The 25721-nt window shown below is 36.1% G+C and overlaps 1 protein-coding gene across 2 annotated transcripts in view; it reads right to left on the bottom strand.

The window, feature by feature from the left end:
- Nucleotides 1–6: 6 nt before the first annotated feature.
- The window catches only part of LOC105060277 (uncharacterized), a 35883-nt gene continuing 10168 nt past the window's right edge, over nt 7–25721 (bottom strand). The window contains exons 15-27 of one of the 2 annotated variants that reach the window (XM_073251600.1): nt 24977–25072; nt 24797–24900; nt 24033–24116; nt 21749–22202; nt 3997–4032; nt 3700–3907; nt 3481–3614; nt 3207–3393; nt 2881–3113; nt 2672–2767; nt 2317–2409; nt 2201–2233; nt 7–2117 (exon numbers count right to left, since the gene is read on the bottom strand). In XM_073251600.1, coding sequence (XP_073107701.1) covers nt 1953–2117; nt 2201–2233; nt 2317–2409; nt 2672–2767; nt 2881–3113; nt 3207–3393; nt 3481–3614; nt 3700–3907; nt 3997–4032; nt 21749–22202; nt 24033–24116; nt 24797–24900; nt 24977–25072 — 1923 coding nt within the window. In that variant the 3' untranslated portion in view covers nt 7–1952. The remainder of the gene's footprint in view (nt 2118–2200; nt 2234–2316; nt 2410–2671; nt 2768–2880; nt 3114–3206; nt 3394–3480; nt 3615–3699; nt 3908–3996; nt 4033–21748; nt 22203–24032; nt 24117–24796; nt 24901–24976; nt 25073–25721) is intronic. The other variant, XM_073251601.1, reaches the window with a different exon arrangement.

The following is a 25721-nucleotide window of genomic DNA, read 5'->3' as shown; positions in this document are numbered from 1 at the left end:
CGATGCTGCCTTGCCCAATTAAAATAAATCAGATCTCTCACTATTGTCTCACAATCAATACTTCACATGCGCTGTTTCTTAAAAAAATGAAGGATCTAACTCTTTTCATTGATACGACTATAAAGCCATGAACTTAACGGATTTTGTAATGGCAATTGAAATGTTTGCTTGCTTTCTCAAATTTAGGCAATCACCTTGTGAAGTTAATCTCGAAATAGCTTCATGTTCAGGGATTTTGTAGTCAAATGACTGCATATTGATGGAAGGGCTTTTGTCATGATGGTCGCAAATCCTATGTTTGTCTATGAAGAGCTGATCTCATTTTAATGATTTCTTCTGTACAATATGAATTGATAATATCTTTATTTCTTAGAAAGTTTTAATACTTCACCTCTCAATGGTATACTAATACCATCTATTTCAAAGTTTTAGTATTTTAAATCAAAGTTTGCCAACTTGGAACTGCACCCCGTGCCAGCCACGCAGCGGTACGAGTCAATGTGCTCCTATATTGGATCGTGCCAGGTCCAAACCGACACAAAATCGAGAGATGAACCGGGGAGAAAAAGAGAGATAGGAAAAGAGAAGGGGAAGGGAGGGAGAGGGAGAAAAGGAAATAGAAGTTGGAAGAGACACCGGCAATGGCCATCGAAGGACTGTGGAAGCCCTTGGAGGGCCTTCGAGACCTTCTGGGCTCCGCGGTCCTCCATGAGAGAAAATGAGAACAAAATGAGAGATAGAGAGGAGAAGGGAGAGAAGAAAAGTGAGGGGAAGACGGCAGAGAGGGCCGACAGGTGGCCATCAGATGGTTCAAATCCACCCCATAGTTGCCGCATGTTCGAAACAAGGCAACGCTCCTATTTTATCATCTTTTTTTCAAAAATATGATAAATAGTGAAGTCAAGAAACTCATTACCGGCTTCATTATTTATCACATTTTTTAAAAAATACGATGAAACAGAGGCATCCCTTTTCTGTCGAACCTACGACGATCACGAGGCAGATTTGGACCATCTAGCAGCCATCCAATGGCCTCCTCACTGTCCTCCCCTCACTCCTCTTCTCTCTGTTCCTTTCTTTCTATCTTTCTCTCTCTTTTTGCATCTCGCGAAGCATCACGGAGTCCTGAAGGCCTTGGCAGGCGACTGCCAGTCTTTCCCTCTTCTTCCCTCTCCTCTCTCTCTTCCTCTCTTTCCTTCTCTCTCGCTCTATTTTCACCGATGTTCCAAATCCAACATTCAAACGCACCGGTTAGCCGTTGATATGGTTCAACATGTCTCGAACCGTCCGATTTGAGGTGATTTGGCAAACCATATTTTAGATAATTTAGTGACAAGAACTTGTGATATAAATTTGCAATTGGACTCATCATGCTTCGGCATTTCCATGTGTCTATTTCGTATGCAAGGAAAATTAATATGCTTTATGGACAAGTAAATGTATCTTCCTGCTATAACTGGCCATTCAATCAGCTAACTGCACACATGATACAAAGGGATGTATTATCAGTCATAATTTCCATAAGATGTCTCAAATAAATCAAACAATGTTGCCATTATAAGAGGCTTAAGGGTTAATCTTTTGGGTTGTGAGTTCGTGACAAATGATATCAGAGCTAGGCCCTTTATGCGTCACAAGCTTTATGAGTCATGTAGACTCCTCAATGGGGGATACCAAGGTCAAGGAGAATCTGATAGGGTTGAGTAGGACCCATGCCATGGTTAGGCCATCCCTCTCAAGTAGGAGCCAAAAGTGACGAGGGCATTACAAGGTTGGGTAGGGGAGATTGTCATAACTCCGACATTGACTAATAAAAGGAGTGCCATATGGGTTTGTTATATTGGGATAGTCCTCCCAACAGCTTACTGTTGGGCTGTGAATCTATGACAAGTGGTAAAGTATAATAGATTACAAGTAATTTTAGAAAGATAAATGATAACTAATATATATGCTTAGTGACATTTTTTAAGAAAAAAAGCAATTGTTACCTTGTCATGATCCTTGCACATAGTTACTAAAGATACAACCACATCCACTGATTGATGAAGCTTAATGAACACCTTCTTTAGAGCTTCCTGTTGCACATCTGCTCGAGTCTTCAATCTGACTTCCTTGACCTACAAGAAAGAAAATGGACAAAAATGAAATATGGAAATGTGCTTATAACAATGTCTCAATCACATACTTGCTCATAACTCACCATTTTGGTTAGAGCATCAAGGTTCTCTTCATGCTGCACATATCCAAGGTCTATAAAATTCTGACCAGTGGAGAAGAAACTCAATGAGATATTAGCAAAACATTTAAACCACCTACCAGAACACGGTACCATGTGAGAAACATTGTCGGGCATAATGTTGGAAACCCATGGGTGGGTTCCTGTGTGTTCTTAGTTTTGCATGAAGGGACCTGTAATACAAAATATTTTCTGATTAGGTTAAAACTTTTGACCTTGATTTTCATTAGATAGGCATACTTAGTTGACCTTAACAGATCACTTATGATGGATGTCTTGCACCATGATTGTGAGCAAACAGCAATCAAATATAAATGTAGGATGCATATGACATGTTAAGAAGTTCATCTGTTCTTGTAAGTGGAAGAGAACATTTGGTAGAAATTTATATCTATCATCTACATGAGAAAGCTAGGGCCACCACTTTGCATGCACCTGAGGCAGTATTGTGCAAGCTAACTCTTCAAGTAAATCAGTAGAGGATTCGCTATTTTTCAGGTATATTTGCAGTATCTTCTGTATTATGTCGCCCTGGAAGGGAATAGAGGGAAAAAGACAAGAAATGTGAGCAATTGTCACTTAAGCTGGCATCCTTGTCCATTATTATGATTAAGAATTGTAAAATAATATAACTGCTTCCTTACTTTACTCTTGCATCCATTTTCAGAATCCTCACTACCCGGATCATGCACTAATAATTCACGGGCAGAAAACCCAAGCCTGCTTTGTAAAAAAGGAAGAATTTTCTGATAGTATCCCACATGCATGTTCTTCCCATTTCCTTCTGAAGACTTATCAAGTAGCACAGCAATTGAGCTAACAACTGACTGCAGAGTTTCTAAGACTTCTGAGGCTATCAAGAATGAGAATGAGCGTGCTGCAGAAAATAAGACCTTTTTACGATGCTGTGGCTGAGAAGTGGTACAATTTTGTGGCACAGAAATCTGGCAAAAGATTTAATTATGGTTACCTGTCATCATGACACCCTCAAAAAATGAGTATACACCACAATACAAGTAATCTATGTGCCTGGGCGATGGAAATGATTGGATCCCTGAAAAGAAATGATCTAGTTTTTCAACTGGTTGGAAGGCTTCCAACAAGTCCCTGAGAATTGGCAAATTTGTCTGAAGGAATATGTCCGGAAGCCTTATCAACTGCACTCAATTGAGGAAAAATAAATGACTAGGTAATCATCATAAAAGAAGAGTTGAGAATGAAAAGTTGAAAAGAGAAAACAATACCTTGCTGTAGCAGCAAAGAACTTCTCTAAACACAGAACTAGCAACAGAAGATTTTGAAGCCACTAGATATGGTATATCTGGGTTTCCAGCAGAGGAGGAGTGAGACTTCCAGTGATCTTGGCAGGTGTCGGAGCCTACAAGGTCATCATTCATAATGATTATATTGCATGATATTAGACACAAGTAGCCAGAATTTGTGAAATACCAATGGGATCTTACCATCTTTAAGAATCGAAAATGCACAATCTAAGTGTCTCCTTAGGCTTCTAAACACTGGTCTAATCTTGCACAAAAACTCACTTGTTTTCATTCTGCAGTAACCAGGTGGAGCCTTTACCAAGCAAGCAGATGCAAACTGTTTGCTTGGAGGATTTAAATAATCCAGCTTAGTGTGAAAATCTCGGAGAAGGTACAGATGCAATGGCAGCTAGAAAAGAGAATAAGCATTAGACTTGAGTCAATCTCATATGTTTGGACAGATAAATCGACCAAAATACAACATGAATAGAAGGCTACCTCAGCTGCAGGGTCAGAACAACAGGAATCTTGGGTCTGCAATAGAAGGAAATATAGACTCAAATATGTCCATTAAATTAATAACAGATTGTTCAAACCATAGTGCTTCTGTCATAGCTTGTAACTCATCATAGTTGCATTAATATGCAAATGCAGCTACCAGCTCAGCTTACAGACAAATTACTTGGACAAAAGGATTCTGGTTATATTTTAATGAACTGAAGGTGATTATCAAACTCAGAGCTCAGCACTTCACTGCATTAGTCTCAGATGTATATAATCCGGTGCCTTTGCTACTCAACATCCAATGACTAATAGAATAAATCAAACATATGATTTGAACTAAAAATAGTTGCACCCTGAATGATGTAGCTCTGTTCCTTGTGGGGGAGGCAACATTCTGAACTGACGTATCATGGGTTGATTCACCCATGGAGTGTGGTCCTTAGCCATCTCAAATGAGCCACACGAAGACAAGAATTATAATACACAGCCCATATCATATGGTCTGAGAAGAAATTCTTTGTGCACCGCATGTGGTGCAATAAAAATGATATGGAGTACACCGTCCAATCATATTAAAGCACGTGGTTACCACTTTCCAACATGCATTTAATAGCACATTTAATGCCTGCAGTCTGCTTTTTCGTTTGAAATTTTGAATGATGAAAATGTTCCTCTTCTTTTGAAAAACTTATGACATCCTGTGTGGATGTTATGACATCCTATGTAGATATTATAACATCCTGCGTTGAAATCATGACTTCCTGCACAAGATCTCATAATTTTTTTATACGATATCATAATGTTGTAAGGGTATTTTCATCACATAAAAATTTTATAAATTTTTCAATGACAAAAATGCAATTCCCTCTATGACATCCTATGAAAAAATTATAACATCCTGTGCTGAAAGTCATAATTTCAACACAGGATGTCATAATATCAACACAGAATATCATAATTTTTTCAGAAGGGAAGGGATATTTTTGTCATTCAAAATTTCAAACAAAAAAGTGAAACTGCGAATATTAAATATACGTTAGAAAGCGATCGCTACGTGGTCCAATCGGACGAAGCGGTGCACTCCACATTGAATTTTCTACACCGCGGGCAGTGTACAAAGAATTTCTCATGGTCTGAGTTTCCACCTTGTCAGATGATGGAAATTCAACATATTAGTTCAGAAGGCAGCATTTTTTCCAACACACGACAGCTAAAGCTGCTAAAGCATTCTACAGCACCAATCAAAAGCTAATAGTGAAAAAATAGGCCTAAAAAGTTTGACCTAGCCAGATTGCATACCCGCTCCAAAACATGCCAATGAAGATCCAATCATGCACATCTTGTAGCAACACGGTCTAAAACATCTGAATGTGAAATCTAGATATTTAGGATGAACAAACTCTTTTCTTGAATATAAGTTCAGACATTAGGCTTACAAGCCAATGGAGCGAATGGTAAAAATGAAAACAAACAGAAGAAAATTTGTGCTTTTGGTATTCTACAAAAAAGGTTTTATGATAGCAAGTGAGATTAGTTGGTGAGAGGTAAGGAAGGACGATGGTATGGAGCTTGCAAAACGAAACAAAGAGAAGGGAGACCTTCTAATGGGGCTACCAGAGAAGGCTCCTACCATGACAATAGTGGCTGTAGCTATCACCTGTCAAGCTACCAAAGAGATAATGTAGGCCTTCATCAATGGGCCTGCAAAATAAATTGTTTATCATGTGAACAGGGGTCACAACCTAGGGGTGTGGATTATTTAGAAGTCCTTTTCCCACTTGTTGGGCAAGCCAACATTTAGCAAAGTCCAGGCTATATGTCCTCCCGGAAACAGCAAAATCAAATAAAGGCTGGTTCAAGCATGTTATAGTCTTAATTTTTTATAATCATTAGCTTCATACCATATATGTATTAACAGCACATAAGAGAGATTAGCTTAGTATAAAATGAGTTAAATATTTACATAGTTAGTTTTTAACTCAACTCTCAAATCATCCTAATCGGTTTGGTGGATTAAATAGCTACTGAAAAGTTGGTTTCATGTTTAAATGTTTTGGCGCTCAATAGCCACTTGAAGACTGCCTAATCATTTTGGCAGCCATTTCTCTAAATTTAATGTGCACTATATTGATCTTATGATTGTTTTTGATGATTACCAAATTTTAAAAAATTATGAATCTAATCATGTGTTTTAAGGTTGAATATAGGGCTTTCTAAGTGTTCAAAATGAAGTGCATATCCACAAAAGAAATTCTCTCAAAAGAAACTAGGTCAAGGACTTCAAAGGAGAATTTGCAAGTTTCAGACCTAGTGGAGTCGACCCCAGGAGGTTAGGAATTGACCTCTGCAATGAAACGGACTGAAAAGATCAAGTTTTTGAGTTTCAAATAGATCAGGAGTCGACCCTGAGATCAAAGAGTCGACCTCGACATACTGAAGTGGAACTGGCACACAGAAAGGATGGGTCGACCCCTGTTGAGCAACAAGCATAGATAGAGAACTACTTTCTCAAAACTCCTGATGGAGTTGACTCCTGAAGAATTGGAGTCGACCCCAGAGCTGATATAGTCGACTTTTGAGGAATTGGAGTCGACCTCAAGCACGGGATGAGCTCAACAGCTAGTTTTCTGCAACCTTTGTAATGGTCATTTCTCCACTCCAACAGCTACTCAAAGGCTTTCAACAATCAAAAATATTTTCTCCAGCCTACTCTAAGTTTATTAAAGGCCAGAGACATTTGGAAAGAAAAGTTTTGGAGAATTAAAAGAGAAAAACTTCAAAATAGAGGGAGCCACATTGAATATCTTCGAAAAGAAAAAAGAGAGGAATCAAGCACAGATCTCAGAGGGCAATTCAAGATTAATATTTTTCAACTTCAAGCTCAACCTCTCAAGCTTCAAAGAAGAGAAAACAAAGCATCAAAGAGCAATCATTCAACCTCTTCTTCATGCATATAAGAGTTCTATTTTTCTGTTTTATTTTGAGTTAAATATCTTTTAATTGTATTTTATTTTTCTTTACAAGTTTCTTTAAAAGAAAGAAACTTGAGATTTAGGGCCGTCCAAGTCCAGAATTAGACCTTGTAGATTTTGATTGGTTAGCCCATAAAATCAACTGGATTTAATTATGGTTTCGAAAAAACAATTGCATGAGATTTTGGTTAGTGATGTCGGAAAATCAACTGGATTTGTTTGTGAGCCCGGATATAACAAACGCACTATAATCCAGGGGATTATAGTAAAATTCTCAAGAACTTCTTGAGGAGTGGATGTAGATGCGAAATTGAACCAAACCATTATAAATATTTTTGCGTTTGCATTATATCTTTGCTTTCTTGCCTTGCAAGCTCTTAATACTTGCTTAGCTTTAATTTAATTCTTGCAAATCCTCAATTACATATTGATTCCGCTGCTACTTGCATTTTATACATCTCAAACACAGCTTAAATTGAAGCATGCACTTGTTTAGATTTCAAAATTTACTCAAATTTTTTTAACGAACCCAATTCACCTCCCCTTCTTGGGTTATTATATTTCTGAACAACAAGTGGTATCAGAGCAGATGCTCTGTTATTAATTCTTGACCTAGCATCTAGAGCCAAAGATCATGGCAACCCCAAGGGATCTTTTATTTGCCGAAAGATAATCCACTTTTGGGCCACCACTTTTTGATGAAACAAACTATTCATTTTGAAAACTAGAATGAGAATTTTTATACAAGCTCTAGATTATGATATGTAAGGAACATAACTAGAGGACCACATACACCCACTATTGATATAAATGGAAAGTCTCTTCCCAAATCGAAAAAGGATTGAAATGAGAATGATAAAAAGATGGCTCAATTAAATGCAAAAGCCATCAATGTGCTTTATTGTTCATTGGATGTAGAAGAATTTAATAGAAAATCAACTTATGTATCAGCTAAAAAAATTTGGGATAAATTGAAAATTACTCATGAGGAAACAAGTCAAGTTAAAGAGTCTAAACTTAATTTGTTTATTCACAAGTATGAAATGTTCAAAATGGAATAACATGAGTCAATTTTTAATATATTTTTCAGATTTACTGATGTTATTAATAGTTTAAATGGTCTTGGCAAAATATATACTAACCACGAACTTATTTGCAAAGTCTTGAGAAGTTTGCCAAAAACTTGGGAAGTTAAAATGATAGCTATACAAAAAGCTAAAGATCTTACCAAGCTATCCTTGAAGGAGCTAATCGGTTCACTCATGAATCATGAGTTGAACATGCACCAAAAGGAAGAAGAAGAAGAGCCGAAAAAGAAGACCATTGCCTTCAAGTCAACCACCAAATTTGAAGAAAGTTATAAGTCAGAGGATGAAAGCAAAGAAGAAGATGAGGACATGGGCTACTAACAAGAAAATTCAAGAGGCTCCTCATGAAAAAAAGCTTAAAGAAAAAGAAAGATGGAGAAGAAAAAGAAGTGTCACTTATTACCAATACAATAAAAAGGGATATTATAAACCGGATTGTCTCCTACTTAAAAAGAAACCCCAAAAAAGCAAAAAGATAGCCATGATGGGCATTTAGGGAAATAGCGACACTTCAAGCTCCGACGAAGAAGAAAAGGAAGTTGGAATTGCAAATCTTTGTCTTATGGCCAATGACGATGAGGTAAACATTAATAACTCTTCCGATTTTACTTTTGATAAATTATATGAAGCCTTTAATGATTTAATAGATGAATTCAAGAACACAAGCCTGAAAAATAAGAAGCTCAAAAAGTCAAATCTTTCTTTAATGGAAGAAAAGAATTTTTAGCTGAAGAAAAAGAAAAATGATTGAAATCTGAAAAATCCTTGGTTGAAAAAAACATCAAGCTAAAAGAAGAATCTGAAAAATTGAAACTTTCTCCTATAGAGAAAAATTTTCTGAAGAAAAGGAAAGAACTTATTGCAAAAAATGAAAAATTAAGAAAAGAGATTGAGATTTTGAAACCTATAACAGAAAAATTTATCCTTAGTTTTCAAAATCTTCAATCAATGTTAAATAATAAAAAGGCTATTTTTAATAAAGCTGAAATCAATTTTAATTCTTCAAGAAAATAGCAATCTATTAAAAATATGTTTACAAAAGCTTTCCATGAAAATCATCATATTATTTGTTTTAGATGCAACCAAGTAGACCGCAAAATTTCAAAATGTAATATTAAGAAAATTGGCCGTACTTTGATAAAACAAATTTGGATTTTAAAAAGAACCTTGAGCACTAACTCCAATAGACCCAAAGTGACTTAGATACCAAAAATTAGAAAATGATTCTTTGCAGGTATACCAAGCATCCAATAAAGTGAAAGAAGCAAACTCATAAGAAATGGATGCTTAGGACATGAGAGTGGTAGATGATGATATTTGATAAAAGCTAAATTTTACGCATCTCATGCCATCAATATATGCTGAATTTATTTAGTGTGAATGATTGATTTTGATGATTTATCTATGCTTATAATGATCATACTCCATGACTTGGATGATTTGAATGTTTTAATGCATTAATTTTACTCTAATTTCAAAGTCTATATATATATATATATATATATATATATATATATATATATATATATATATATATATATATATATATATATATATATTGCTATATTATTTTAAATGGCTACAAGTATAAGTTTTTATCTTGAATTCAGCATGCTCTCATAGCTCCCCAATATCAATTTAGTATTTGAGAAACCTAAATTTAAAATAAGCTCGATTGCATAAAGAACTATTTGGATGCAAAACTTACAAATTGAATTAATTTGTGACACTATCATAAGTCATGTAATCAATGAAATATTTTGAAAAGTGCATAAACTAAGAGTTTTAAGTTAAGTTATTTATTCATAAAAGATCAAGTGCTTGATGTGTTGATTTGCATTGCATTTTAGCTTAAACCCTTAAGGATTTAAAAATTCTCTAATTAAACCTAAACTTATAGAGCTATTATCTAGATTCCTTGTTATTTGATACCCCTGATTTGATTGACTATCTTGCCCCCAATTGACTATTTTTTGATCCCCCAACTTAATTTGAATGTCAATCTTGACTCTCGATTTGATCGTAAATTAATTTTCATTCAATTTGATCAAATTTTTTTGATTTGAAACTTCTTGAACTGTTTTCTATTTCAAGGAGTCGGCTCTTAAAATAGAGAAGTTGACTCAAGGACTCAACAAAAAAATAAAACAGTTCTATGAAGAGTTGACCTCAATTTTATCGGAGTCGACCCCTACATCGGGATGGTTTTTTTATACCCGAGGGGCCCATGCCCATATTCTAACTTCTTTCTTTTCTCTTTCGAGCCAAAAACTCTTTCAAAACCCCCTTCCACTTAAATCGAGCCATTTCCCTCCGATTTTCCTCTAATTTTTGTGGCTTTGGATCTCCATGGCTCCCTTGAAAACCTTTGCCCAAAGAGGAAAGCATTCTTGCGTGGAACTTTTGAGCCCTAGCCCGTCTCCAACATCTCCTCCGATCCGACAACGACACACCAAGCAGAGGAGAGACCAAAAGACATCTCCACCGCTAGCTGCAGCTCCTCCGCCACCGACAACTCCCTTTTCTTCCGAGGTAACCCCCTCTCGAACTCCCGTGTCATCTAGAGTTGTTTCTGTTTGGTTTCGAGGTGTCATACATGCAGATTTTTTAAAATAATTTTGAAAGCGAGCGGCGAAAGATTAGATTAAAATTATTTTAATCTACACATGCATAAATCTAATCTTACATCTACGGATCTAGTTCATATGATAAAAATAAAACAATCATGCATCTAATTTCAAAAACAAAAATAATTAGGTGATCAGATCACCTACCTGAATCGCTAAAACTCCTTCAGATCTGGATCTGAGGATGTCTACAGATTTTATTGAAGCCGCACACGCGTCTGACCTCTACAGATTTCCACACAAGATTGAAGTAGATCGAAAGCATTAGAGACCACCAAGGTGCTAACTCTTTTTCAGATCTCCACTTCGCTGGTTTGGATCTGATCTCCTTCGACTGTCATAGAAGATCTGAGAATGAAACTGTGCGAATACCTTTCGTGCAGGATCAAAGGAAGAACAAAGGTGATGGAGAACTTCTTTTTCTCTATTTCGGATCTCTCTCTCACTGATCTCTCTCCCTCTATGTGGCCGACCAAAGGGAGGGTTTAGGTGTGTGGATAATGGAATAAAGGAAGAGGGGGTAGCATAAGATGGATACACTAGCTTGATTATTCTCCATGCCCAAGAGAACCCATCCTTTTATAGATGGCGGCCAAGGGATGGGATAGAATTCAATTATTTTTAAACTCTTATCTGATAAGAGCTTGAAGTTCAAACTGAACTTATCCAGTCCTCAGAGGATGAGAGGATAGAGAAGACCAGAGAAGGGGCGACAACTTTGGATTAGCGCCCCCTCTCCTATTTTTTCTCCAAAAATGCAATCCAAAGAAAGGAGGCACGCATCCCCATGCATGCCCCTTTTTTTTGCTATGAAAGAGGAGAGAGAGTCTCAGATTTTTTAGTAAATCTGAGACTCTTCCAACCATAGATTAAAGACTCGCCTATCCTAAAGAAAGCAATCCGTGCGCTGATCTAACCAGATCAGTTATCGTCCCCATGATGATCCATCGATCGGGAGCATTTTAAGAATTAATCATATATGTCTGTAAGTCTCAACTCTTCAGAATATGTAACTTTAAATTATTAATTCCTAGAATGATTTTTGGACACAAAATAAGAATGGATAGGAAAAACCCATTTTATTGATGAATCAATAGTTTAAGTACAAATATATGTCATAGAATTATTACAACGTGTCTGTCATATTGGCTTCTAGAGCATACATCTAACAATTTCAATCAGAATAAACATAGATTTTATTTTTTTGGAAATAAATGGTTTTACAATTATACAAAAATTTAAGAATCTAGTTTGGAAATTTTTTTGCTCCTTGAATGCTTTGACATACCCTAACCTGGTGAGGCAATTTTATGGAAATCTAAATGCTAGGGGTGGGATTATAAAAAGTGAAGTTAAAGGTGTCCGGATTGAGATCAATGCAGCGCATTTGGCAAGAACATTAAGAATGAGAATAAAAGGCAATATATCAAATAAATTAGAAAAAAGATCAATCGATCTTAGATACATTTTGGGGAGAGAAATGTCTAACGAGCTAAAGGAGGTGAGAACAAACCAATTGTCCACCGAAATGCGCCTCTTACATCACATGACCAACAGAATTTTCTTTTCAAAAACTAATAGATTTGACTTTGTATCCGGCCAAGACATCTATTTTATGTACCATATTATTAGAGAAATTTTCTTAAACCTTGTGGCCTGGATGATCAGATTGATAGAGGACACAGCAGGCAGATCGAAGGCATCTCTACCCTACAGGATGGCATTAACACCCGTATTTCAGGAGCATGGGTTAGATCTTGAAGGAAAGACCACTCGAGCTATCACGCACATAGATACTTACAACAAGCATTCACTTCTTCACATAAGATTCTAAAGAGATGGTGCTTGTTGGATTCATAGAGGAGAGAACTCAGATAAGGATGAGGCTCTAACAGCCGTATCGATGACAAATATTCAGATTGAGGAACCGACAACTCTGGCGGGGCAGGCAAAGGCAGACCGTCTAGAGATATTAGACAGACCATCCTTCAAATTGGATGAGGATGCTTTGGTTGAGAGGATCTCCTCATGGATCGTTAGTGTAATCTGTACAGAGATTCAAAGGTATACATCAGAAGCACAGCAGGCGAGACGAGAGCTGACAGAGACTTTAGCTATGGCCAGAGAGGAAATGGCCCAGTTGGCTCAGACTATATCTGCGACAAGGACAGTCACTCGAGGCCAGCGATCTGAAGATACCAGATCACCTTCCCCATCTCAGCCCGGATCACCTTCTTAGAGTCACCATATCTTACCTTTTTAGGATGCTAGGACATGTCCTGTATAGCTTTAGTACTTCATAGCAATCCATTATTTTGATAGTTTTAGATATCATACACTTTGATCCTTTTTGATGTTTGGTATCATTGTAGACATCTCTTTGTAAACATTTTTTGAAATCAATGAAAATCAAACTCCTTTGGAAAATTTAGTGTCTATTTGTGTGTGAATGTTCAGTTTATGATTAGATTACTTTCACTTATATATCTTGCTCAATTTGAAAATTGCCTTGTTGATAACACATATGGAAAATTGAAAATAACACAATTTATAGTATCCACTATGAAAAATAGAGGGAGAAGACATTTAAGAAGAAAATATGGTCTTAAAAGATTATTTAATTGAAAAAGACTTTGTTTATAAAACAATGGGGGAGAAATAATTAATTGATTAAGATTACTTAATGTGCATAATTTGAATGAAAAAAAAGAGAAAGTTAAAAAGAAAGATTTACTGGCATTAACTCTTAAAAATAGAAGGAGAAAATACTATTGAAATAATAAAGGAGAACCATTTTAAACATAATAAAATCAAAAATTATCTATGCATCATGTGTTTTTGATCTATTTGTGCACTTTTGCTTAGTCATTTGGTTTCAAAAAAATCACTCTTTTTGTTATGCATTTGAGAATTGCTTTGTCCAATTATTTTTTGACCACCAGTTGAAGTTAAATTGAATTTGAAACTTATCCTCATGTTTTACTAGCATAAATAATTCTTAAGAAATGATTTTGAAACATACCTCTGAATCTGAATTTGGCACAAGTTTTCAGGTTAAGCATTCTATGAAAATTTATAAAATCACTTGAAAACATTGTAGTTTCAAGCTGAAGTCTGAAAAATGCATTGCCACAATTGCTTGTTTCAAGATATGAACTTCAAAAATTGATTCTCTTAGTCTTCAATTGGCATCAAACTACCTTCTATTGCCTTGCATCCTATTGATTTACTATTTGGCAAAAAGGAATGACCACATTGTCTCAAATCTGGCTTTGCATAGCTCGATTTTTGAACTAATTTGAGACAAAATCAAGAGTTTCATGCCTCTTTGAACTTAATTAAATGGTATTTCCTAAGAGGATGATCAAAATTTTGCATGATCTAATGATATGAATTCAAAATGACTTTGTCTTGAATAACCTATTGGTATCAATTCCAAATATTTGTCATTTTGATCCAAATTTTATTGATTCATTTTTCTTTTAAACAATCGATATCGAAATGTTATGACTCATTGTTTTTGAAATTCTGAAACTTTCTATCTCACAAATGGTTCATTTGAATTTGAAAGGAAGAGATGAGCTTGGAAAAACTAAATATATTCAATATTCAAAATCCTTAACATTGAAAAATTCTATCTCTTGGATCTTTAAAGCACTTTTCATCTAAATCATTCAAAAAGGGAGAGGAAAGTCTCTAAATTTCCATTGTTTCAAAAAGAGAGAAAAATATTCAATCTAAATTTGATGAAAGGTCTCAAGCAAAAAGAGGAGAAATCTCAATCTGAATTTGAAATCTAAGTTCAAATTAAATTCAAAAAGAGGGGCAGATCAAATTATGTAATTTGAATGTATTTATACTTTGATGTTTTTAGATCCTTCCCTTGTGCTGTTTGATGTTGTCAAAAATGGAAAGAATACGTAGATGTTGAGTATATGCCTAAAATGTTGGAAATGCTCTTAAAATGCTTGAGTTGATCATGCTTGAAGTATATGCCTAACATGTTGGAAATGCTCTTAAAATGCTTGAGTTGGTCATGCTTAAGAAAGTCTCAAAATGATTGATATATTGGAATATGAATTTCATGAAGTTTATGCTCCTATATAGTTATTTTTATCACTTCATGATTTAATTGAAACACATTATTTTTATTATTATGTTAGAATGTTATTTTCTATTATTTCTTTATGTTAATAGTTCTTCGATTTCTGTCTTTTTCTAATTAGACTTTCCCTTATTATATGGTTCATTGTAACTAGACGGTTCATTGTATCTAGACCTCTATTATATGATTCATTATAGCTAGACCTCTATTATATGGTTCATTGTATCTGGACCTCTATTGCTCTATATATAGAGTCTCTTATAACATGAGAAATAATACAATCATTTTCTTTACACAGCCTATCTCTATCTCTCTCCTCTTTCTATTGTTCTTTACATGGTATCAGAGCCTAGGGTTCTCTAGATAAGATCTACCACCATCTCTTCTCCTATCACCTTCTCTACTCGTACATCAACCTCTCCTCTCTCTTTCCTCTCCTTTCTTGTTCTTCTCTTTTTTTTTGTGCTAATCTAAACAGAAGGACTTCCTCTACTAAGCGATGTTAAAAGGGAAGCGTCGCTTCTTTCTCCTTTTCCGATCTACTGGGATCAGTTTGCAACTCACCACATAAACATGTTCTACGGCTTGCCATTAGTTTAAGTGCCTTCTGTGCCTGCCTATATGTGGTGATTCTGGACTACCAAATCTACCACATTGACTGCCTGCCTTCGTACTAATTTGATGGCTGATACTACAACAATGCCTTCAACTGTTGGATCTCTGCCTCCCTCACATCTGCAAGGTCTTACTACCATTAAACTTAATGGAAAATACAATCTTATATGAGCTCAAGCATTCAAAAAGTTTGTTAGTGCATATGGCAAGCTCCACATTCTGATTGATGATCCATTTTCTTCTAATGATGTGAAGTACAAAGATTGGCTCAAGAAAGACTTATGTATTTACACTTGATTGCTGAACAGTATGGAGTCGGATATTAGTGCTAATGTGGTGTAAACACTTCTAAAGAAATTTGGGATGCTCTTAAGGAGATGTATTCTCATGCCAAAAATCTATCTAGCGTATTTGAGTTGTCTCAGCTACTATTTTCCCTATGCTATACTGGTGGATCCTTGGCCTACTTTCATGCCAAGTTCAAAGGGCTCTGAGACGAGCTCAATATCTATCAGCCATTAGCTACAAAAGTGTAATGAAACAGCAACGTGAGGAGTTCTAAGTGATTTAGTTTTAAGCTGCCCTTTCTCTTGAGTATGCTCCTGTCCGTAATCAAATTCTTGGTGGTGACTCCTTGCCTCCCCTATATTCTGTTTTGTCTCGTCTTCAATGAGTTCCTGCTCCACTTTTAAAATCTAAAACTACTTTTGTTGAATCTTCGACACTTGTTGCTGGTAGTCGTGGTCACAATTCCTCATCCGACCGTGATCGTGGATGTGGCCAAGGAGGAAATCATGGTCATGGGACTAATTTCAATGGACGAAAATGTACTTACTATGGCCGCACTAATCACATGGAGGAGAAATGCTAGGAGAAACATGATAAGCCCGATTGATCTAACCAAGTTATTACTCCAGAGTCAGGGGGAGCTGAGACTACTGTTGCATCTACCAAAGTTACTTCCGATACTTTGACTATTTCTCGGATGGACTTGGAGCAATTGTTCTGCCAGATGACTTAACTGTCTTCTGCTTCTTCCTCGACTCCTTCCGTAACATCCTTTGCCTCAATTAGTACTGCTCTCTTGCCTGCTACTGCATCTACGCCTTCCTCTTGGGTCATTAACTCAGGTGCTACATCACATATGTCAGGTGACTCTAGACTGTTCTCGTCTTTATTTTCTATTTCAAAAAATCATCCTCCCGTCTTTCTAGCTGATAGCAGACAATCATCAGTATCTGGTTGTGGTTCTATATAACCCACTTTCTCTTTGTCACTTTCCTCAATTCTTTATGTACCTAAACTTTCATTAAATCTTTTGTTAGTCAGTTCTCTTACAAAGTCTTTATAAACTGTTCAGTCACCTTCCATCCTTCTTATTATGTTTTTCAGGATCTCTTGACGAGGAAGAAGATTAATTGGGGCCATAAAAGTGCTGATGGTCTGTATTACCTGAATGTTCCAAGATCGAAAGTTCTTTCTTCTGTGGTATGTCCTTAGCAATGGCATTATAGGCTTGGGTATCCATCTCTCCAAAAACTGCATCAATTGTTCCTTTTAGTCAGTCATCGGTCCTATCAAATTATGAGGCTTGTCAGTTTGGAAAACACCACAGGTCAATGTTTCCAAGGAGAGTCAATAAAACTAGTACAAAATTATTTGAGTTGGTTCACTCTGATATTTGGGATCCTTCAGAGTCGAGTCATATTAGTCGTAGATATTTTGTGACTTTTATTGATGATTTTTCTCATACCATCTGGGTGTTTCTATTAAAGGAACGATCTAAGGTCTTGTCTATCTTCAAAAATTTTCATAAGAAACTAAAGACAGTTTTCTACTGATATTTGTTCTATTCACACTGACAATGCTCTAGAATTTGTCCAGCAGGAGTTAAATGCTTTTTGTGCCTCAAATTAGATTCAACATCAAACTTCTTGTACGTACACCTCTCAACAAAATGAGATAGCTGAGCGCAAAAATCGTCATGTTCTTAACATTGCTTGCACCATTCTTTTTCATATGTATGTACCTAAAACATATTGGGGAGATGCTGTTTTGACTGCTTACTTTTTTATTAACCGCATGCCATCTTCAATACTCCAAGATAAAATTCCCATCCAATTTTTATATCCACATCATCCATTATTTTCTTTATCTCCTCGTATATTTGGATGTGTAGTTTTTATCCATGACCTCCGATCGGGCTTGGACAAATTATCTCCTAGAGCCATCAAATGTGTTTTTCTTGACTACGTCAGAAACCAAAAGGGGTACAAATGTTTTGATCCTGTGAGTCACAAGGTATTTATCAGTACTGATGTCACATTCCTTGAGGAGCAGCCTTATTTTTCATCTGAAGGAGAATTTTTGTCTAGTGAGTTACTAGTTCCACCAACACCTATCCCTACTCCGATGTTTCCTTCCACTTCAAAAAAGCCCGCTGTTATGCCTGCTGCTATTTCTCCACCACCCCTAAAGATATATACTCGACGTCCACGGAATCAGATCCCAGCACTTCCACCACCACCATCTTCACCCTCGGAAAGCGATCCAATATCTTCACCATCTGCATCAGATTTGCATCTTTCCATTGCCATACGGAAAGGTAAACATTCTTCTACTCAATATTCTATTGCTTCATTTGTTTCTTTGGATCACCTTAGTCTTGCCTTTCGATAGTTTTTCTTGGCCTTTTCTTCTATTTCTATTCTCAAGAATGCAAAGGCACTATCTCACCTTGGTTGGTGACAAGCAACGCAAGAGGAAATGTCTGCCTTAGAGAGCAGAGGCACTTGGGAGTTGGTTTCTCCACCAGTTAATTGTAAGGTTGTTGGATGTCGTTGGGTTTTCTCCATCAAATATCTACCTGATGGCACCATTGAAAGACTTAAGACACGATTGGTTGCAAAAAGATATTTTCCGACGTATGATGTTGATGATTTTGAGACATTCTCTTCTGTGGGACATCTCAGCTCCATCCGAATTTTGATTGTTGTTGCTGTCAATATAGATTGGCCGCTATATCAACTTGATGTGAAAAATACCTTCTTCTATAAGGATCTTGAAGAGACGGTGTATATGAAGCAACCTTCGGTGTTTGTTGCTCAGAGGGATAGTTTTAGAGTATGTCGCCTGAAGAAAGCAATATATGGGTTGAAGCAAAGGCCGAGGGCTTGATTTCAGAATTGTTAGATTATTTGTCAATTTGGCTTTATCAGAACTCATGTGGACCATTCGGTGTTCATTATGCATACTTTCATTGGAGTGGTCATCTGAGTTGTCTATGTAGATGACATTATTATCTCAGACAATGACCAAGCTGGCATAGAGATAACTAAAAGGCACTTGAAGCAACATTTTGCTAGTAAAGACTTAGGTCGATTGAGGTACTTCTTTGGAATAGAGGTGGCTCGAAATCATCAAGGACTTGTACTTTCTCAGAGAAAGTATACTCTTGATATGCTACAAGAGACGAGCATGCTTGGTGCTCGATCAGCAAATGTTCCTCTAGACCAAACAGGAGTGCTCTGGAAAGAGGATTCCAAAGAGTTATCAAACAAGACTGCGTACAAAAGATTGGTTGGTAAGCTTATTTACTTAACACTTATCCGACCTAATATTTTATTTACAGTTAGTGTTGTCAGTCAGTTTATGAACAAGCCCAAGAAGTGCCATTGGGAGGCTGCATGTGGCATTCTCAGGTCCATCAAAAAGGCTCCCGAACTTGGACTGTTTTACAAAAAGAATAGCAATACTAATATAGTTGGTTATTCTGATGCCGATTATGCTGGTTCGAAAATAGACAGACGATCAACTTCTAGTTATTGTATATTTATTGGAGAAAATCTTATGACTTAAAGAAGTAAAAAGCAAAATGTGGTGGCTAGATTTAGTGCAGAAGCAGAATATCGAGTTATGGCTCATGCTGCTTATGAGTTAATCTGGGTGCGTTCCTTGATGACAGAGTTTGGTTTTCAGTATGATAAATCCATTCCTATGTATTATGATAATCAAGTAGCTATTTTCATTGCTAACAACCCCGTATTTCATGAAAGGACAAAACACATAGAGGTTGATTTTCACTTTATCAGAGATCAAATCACAAGCAAACAAATATGTACTCTGTACACTCATTCTGAAGAATAGGTGGCTGATGTGTTTGCTAAGCCTTTGGAAGATAGCAGGTTTTCTCTGTTACATGACAAGCTGGGAATATTGGATATCTATGCTTCCCAACTTAAGGGAAAGTGTTAGAATGTAATTCCCTATTATTTCTTTATGTTTATAGTTCTTCTATTTCTGTCTTTTCCTAATTAGACTTTTCCTTATTATATGATTCACCGTATCTAGACAGTTCATTGTATCTAAACCTCTATTATATGATTCATTGTATCTAGACCTCTATTATATGGTTCATTGTATCTAGATGGTTTATTGTATCTAGACCTTTATTGCTCTATATATAGTCTCTTGTAACATGAGAAATAATACAATCATTTTCTTTACACAGCCTATCTCTATCTCTCTCATTTTCTCTTTCTATTGTTCTTCATAATGCATATAAGTTTTGTCATCATCAAAAAGAAGGAGATTGTTAACCTTATAATTGATTTTGATGATTACCAAACTTTGAGAAATTATGAATCTAATCATGTATTTCAAGATTGAATATAGGGCTTTTCAAGTATTGAAAATGAAGTAAATATCCATAAAAGAAATCCCCTCAAAAAAAACTAGGTCAAGGACTTCAAAGGAGAATTTTCAAATTTCAAACTTAGTGGAGTCGATTCCAGGAGGCTAGGAGTCGACTCCTGCACTGAAACGGACTGAAAAGATAAGTTTTTAAGTTTCAAACAAATCAGGAGTCGACCCCAAGATCAAGGAGTCGATCCCGATACGCTAAAGTGGAGCTGGCATGCAGAGGGGACGTCCCATGGGACGATCCCTGTGCCAAAGGATGACCCATGGGTCGATCCCTGCTGAGCAACAGACGTAGACAGAAAACTATTTTTTCAGAATCCCTGATGGAGTCGACTCCTGAAAATTAGAGTTGACTCCAGAGCAAATGGAGTCGGCCCCTGAGGAATTGGAGTCGACCCCAAGCACGGGATAAGCTCAATGGCTAGTTTTCTGCAATTATTTTAACGATCATTTCTCCACTCCAACGACGAATCCAAAGCTTCCAATGGTCAAAAACATTTTCTCTAGCCTACTCCAAGTTTATTAAAGGCCAGAAAAATATTTAGAAAGAAAATTTTTGGAGAATTAAAAGAAAAAAACTTCAAAATAGAGGGAGCCACATTGAATATCTTCGAAAAGAAAAAAGAAAGGAATCAACACAGATCTCAGAGAGCAATTCAAGATCAATCTTATTCAACTACAAGCTCAACCTCTTAAGCTTCAAAAAAGAGAAAACAAAGCATCAAAGAGCAATCATTCAACCTCTTCTTCATGCATACAAGAGTTCTATTTTTCTATTTTATTTTGAGCTGAATATCTTTTACTTGTATTTTGCTTTTCTTTACAAGTTTCTTTCGAAGAAAGAAACTTGGGGTTTAGGCCCATCCAAGCTCGGAATTTGATCTTATAGGTTTTAGTTGGTTAGCCCATAAAACCAACTGGGTTTAAATGTGACCCCGAGAAAACAATTGCGTAAAGTTTTGGTTGGTGATCCCAGAAAATCAATTGAGTTTGTTTGCGAGCCCGGGTAAAAAACAAATGCATTGTAATCAAGGAGATTATAGTGGAATTCCCAAGAACTCTTTGGAAAATTGATATAGGTGCGAAGTTGCATCGAACCACTATAAATATTTTTGCATTTGTATTGTACCTTTGCTCTCTTGTCTGACATGCTCTTAATTCTTACTTAGCTTTAATTTAATTCTTGCAAATTCTCAATCATATATTGATTTTGCTGCTATTTGCATTTTACACATCTCAAATACATAACTTAAATTAAATTGAAGCATGCACTTGTTTAGATTTCAGAATTTACTCGATTTTTTTTAACGAACCTAATTCAACCCCCCCCCCCCCACCCCCCTCTTCTTGGTTCGCCACATTTCTAGGCAACACACTATATAAATAGAAATATATATCCCATGCCTTGCCTTATTCAAGTTTCAGGAATATATCATGCCAAAGACCTATATCTTACTGGTACGCACAAACATATCCTTATTTACAGGTGTCAGCAAACAAGCATATATGCAATCATACATTAACATTAAGATGAAAAAAGAGTAAAAAAACAAGGTAATCTTCCATGTGGACGGTTCTAAACTACCAGTCATGATATAAGTGGAATATGGCTTTAAAACTATCACCAGGTATTCTTACCTCAGAGAAGGTTAACATAGACAGACAGCCAACATGTAGAGGTCTGAATTTGAATCGTTGTGATTCCAAAGTCAATGGTGCTGCTGATATATCTACAAGCCCAAATTCATTAGAATCCATGGCCTCATGATCACAGCATATTTTCACCTTAGATGATGGTCCTGGGGAACTCCCATTTAAGGCATCTTGACTTATAACTGCACCTGCTCTTTTCAGTGCATCCATTATTGTTGGCTGCTTGAGCTTTCCATTGGGATCCAGCTTTTCTGAGGCTAAATCTTTTTTTCGTTTTCTCTTGTTTGGAGAAGTGCTTTCTGCACTTCTCTTTTCCTGTTGCTTGGAATGATCATGCTTGCTTAAAAGAGGTGATCCATAATTCACCATGAAATAGTGGAGTTCAGGTAAAGATAGAGGGAAAGACTTGAGGGAAGCATTCAGTAAGCCCTCCATTAAACTGCATGAAGCAGACTAGTTCAATCAGATTTTCACAAGTACCATGATTGACATATTGGCAAAATAATGACACGAGACTGAATACATCTAGAAGATGAGAATGTTTTAATTCAGGTCAACACCTACAGTTAAGGACTGATTAGTAATAAGCTTACATAGCAAGAGACATCTTATTTCATGCTCGGGGCCTATGTGACTATTTTGTGGTTCCATTGACCTTTATAGTGTGGAATTGGCAATTATGGACACATGAAGATGATAAAACAACTTCTCTAATTTTATCATGTTATTTTTCTATAGTAAAAAGCTCATCAAAACTCATTTGAAATCCTAGGAAATAAATATAAATAATTAATTTATCTGTAGAAACTATAAATTTGTAGGCAAATGGTATGCTAATGTGTTACAGTCATCTTGATATACATGTAAATAAAAATAAATGGAACCATCACATGATTGATAAGATAGAAAATATATAGACAGCAAGCCACATGCCATACACTATATGCACCAATCAGCCACTCAAAAAGGAATATCTTTGGCAAATCCATCTAGTTAACTTTAAGATGATAGAGCCTGAAAGCTAACATTTTCATATAGACTTGAAATGGAAAGCCCATGCTTCATAACTAGGGTTGGAAATGGGTAGGTTGGGTGGGTTCAGGTCATGTTGAGACATATATCTTTGCATTTCTAGTTTCACTTGCACTTTCCTTAATATTTACTCTCTCTTGAAATTATATCACCTTGCTTAGCTGCACTTTGACTAACTAATCGTTCACATTCAATCTGCACACCCATAAACACCAGCCCATGTAGAATGTTATATCCCACATAGCCTAATTGCCTTCACATTTCAGTAACTCTTTTCTTTTAGGAAATCAGAATTCTGATGAATTTGCTACCACTCAACGTCACTAAACAACAATTTCTCTTTAACTTGCTATTGATTTAAGGTTTTGACATCTTGCCTCATTCATATGTCCAAACCCTTGCTATCAATGTACATGGCATGAAACTTGGATAAGTCTATTTAAGAAGAAATTCATATATATTGAAAGGATCTGATGCCTAGACAGACACTAATACCCAACACATGAGCCTGAGACCATGTAACATAGGTGTTTGGTAATTAAGTTGGGTTGGCTGGCTATTAAGCCCGATAGTCATGAGGTATCAATTTATGATATTATGTATCTGTGTAAGTTATAACATATAAATGGCTCTTTTGTAGATATTGAATAATGCATCCCTATTCATTAAAACGTGTTAAGAGATGCAAGAAGTCAGAAACTAAGATACTGCAGACAGCAAAAGTAGTATATATAACTATATCAAAGTATCATCACATCAATATCACTTAATTTATAATACAATGAGCCAGATTAACCAGGCTCGGGCTCGGTTTAGAGGCTCCAACAAGCCCTGGCCTGGGTCAAGCTTGAGCCTCAACATTGCAATTCAAGCCAAGACCACGACGTTGAGGCTTAGCCACAACCTTACTCCAAACATGCTCGTTTTATGTATGAAAACTTAATTGTTACCTCCACTAATGGTGAATTGCTATTTGTTTTTCATTCACTTTCTATATTTCCAAAATATTATCAGTTATCACCATTGTCCCTCTTCCATTTCTAATATCATTTCCAGCAACTTTAATACGGTTGTAATTTTTGGTCACCTTGTAATGCTAGCTCCATTGGTTTGTTATTTGGTGGACTAATATTACTAACCTTTTTCATCATTATATCTGCAAACTCAATAATTCTATTCATAAAGTTCGCCTACATTATAGGTGAAAAGCCCTACAGCTTCCCAAAACCTTAATTACCTTGACAGTCTGAAACCACATTGCACCACTGCTGCAATGATCTGAATACTTCCACCAGGGGCCTGAAAATAAATTTTGCATAATCTCGAGAAATGAAAAAAAAAATCATAGTTAGTGACAAATGGACTTCCCAGTCTCATTTCCAGATTATCCAATTACACTTTAACTCACCTATATTTAATTGAGATTGTGATTGGCTCTCAAACTGATTTTTAGACACCAATAATTCTAATAAATAAATGAAAAGAAATGCAAACCCCAGGTTGATAGAGACTACAATCTCATATATAGGGTTCGGTATTGCATCCTTCCCTCTCAAATATAGGGTTCAACAGTAACTTGATATTCCTAACTCTATAGGCACTTCGAGTGTAACTGGCCCAGTTTCTTTGCCGAGCAAAACTCTTGTAATATTTTATCTAGCACTGAAAGAATAGCAATCAGCACTATGATATAAGAGGTGTGCCGGTTTGTTTCAGAGTTTCATGAATCCCAACCTCCACATTAGGTATGGCTTCTCTGAAAAGAAAATATCAAAATTAAACATTCCTTATGGCATAGAACATCATAGGCATGACATTAGAAATGATAAACTAGATGGTTCAGAGTTAAGCCATCAATCCTCTACCAGTAAAGATTTTATAGGCTCTACTTTCAAAAGTGGCTCTATGGTCAGCATCATATAGGCATTTCCACAAGAAACTGAAGATTAGGTGCTTGCTTAAAATGAAACCAAATGACATCAGTTGAACACCAATACTCACACCAGGTTTCTTAAACGCTTCAATAGCTTGGCCAATGTCTCATCCTTTGTAGCCTGTGTTATACAGTCAACTCTACCAGCAACTTGTGTGCTAAAGGCACTAAGCTACAAATAGAAATGGCATATTAATGCAAAAACATGATATGCTAGAAAATGATGATGCTATTGAAGTGAAGCATACCAACTCCCTCATCCAATTGATGGCATAATAAAGTGATAAGCACACTATCTTTTTCTGCTTTCCTGTCAGCTTCTTCCAATGAGGTCCAACCAGATACTGCCAAAATTGCCAATATGCAAACCAAATGCATGAACTCAAACAACAGTTTTAATCATTTCAAAATGTGCCCATATGTCTCAAAAATTTTAAATGTATGCCAGCAATGAATGGCACAAAATTCATATTTCTGGATAGAGGACAGCAATTACAACAAATATTAAACCTAACCAACAATAATCAAGTACTAATAGGAAGCACTATGTGTAGGATGACAACTGCAGATTTTAGCAGGTTAACCTTTATCTGCGCATTTGCTGTCAAAAATCATCAATGAGAAGCATTTTATGTGCAAGTGTCAGGAATGTGCTTCAAATTCAGAATACAAAAATGCGAGGTATGATGCAAAATCCATGTAATATTAGGGGGTAAAATTATGGTTCAAGCATCTGTTATCACTTGATGTAGTTCTTAACTTTTATATTTGAAAATTTTAGGGCACATTCCCTTTAAAAAAAAAAAGAAAAAAGAAAAATATAACTTGGGGACATAAGGACGTGTTGGCATTACTGTCATTTGCAACATTGTTGCATATAACATTTTTGGCTTTTCTGTGGAATAATTTCTTGGCTTTTCAGCTTATGTCCTGGAGATATTACAGCTCTCTATATCAGACAGTCTTTTGACTCTTCAATCTACATCAATCCAA

This window comes from Elaeis guineensis, chromosome 2 (genome assembly GCF_000442705.2).
Source record: "Elaeis guineensis isolate ETL-2024a chromosome 2, EG11, whole genome shotgun sequence".
NCBI classification, from domain to species: Eukaryota; Viridiplantae; Streptophyta; class Magnoliopsida; order Arecales; family Arecaceae; genus Elaeis; species Elaeis guineensis.
The sequence above is the reverse complement of the archived record's forward strand: the minus strand, read 5'-3'. Positions and strand labels throughout refer to the sequence as shown.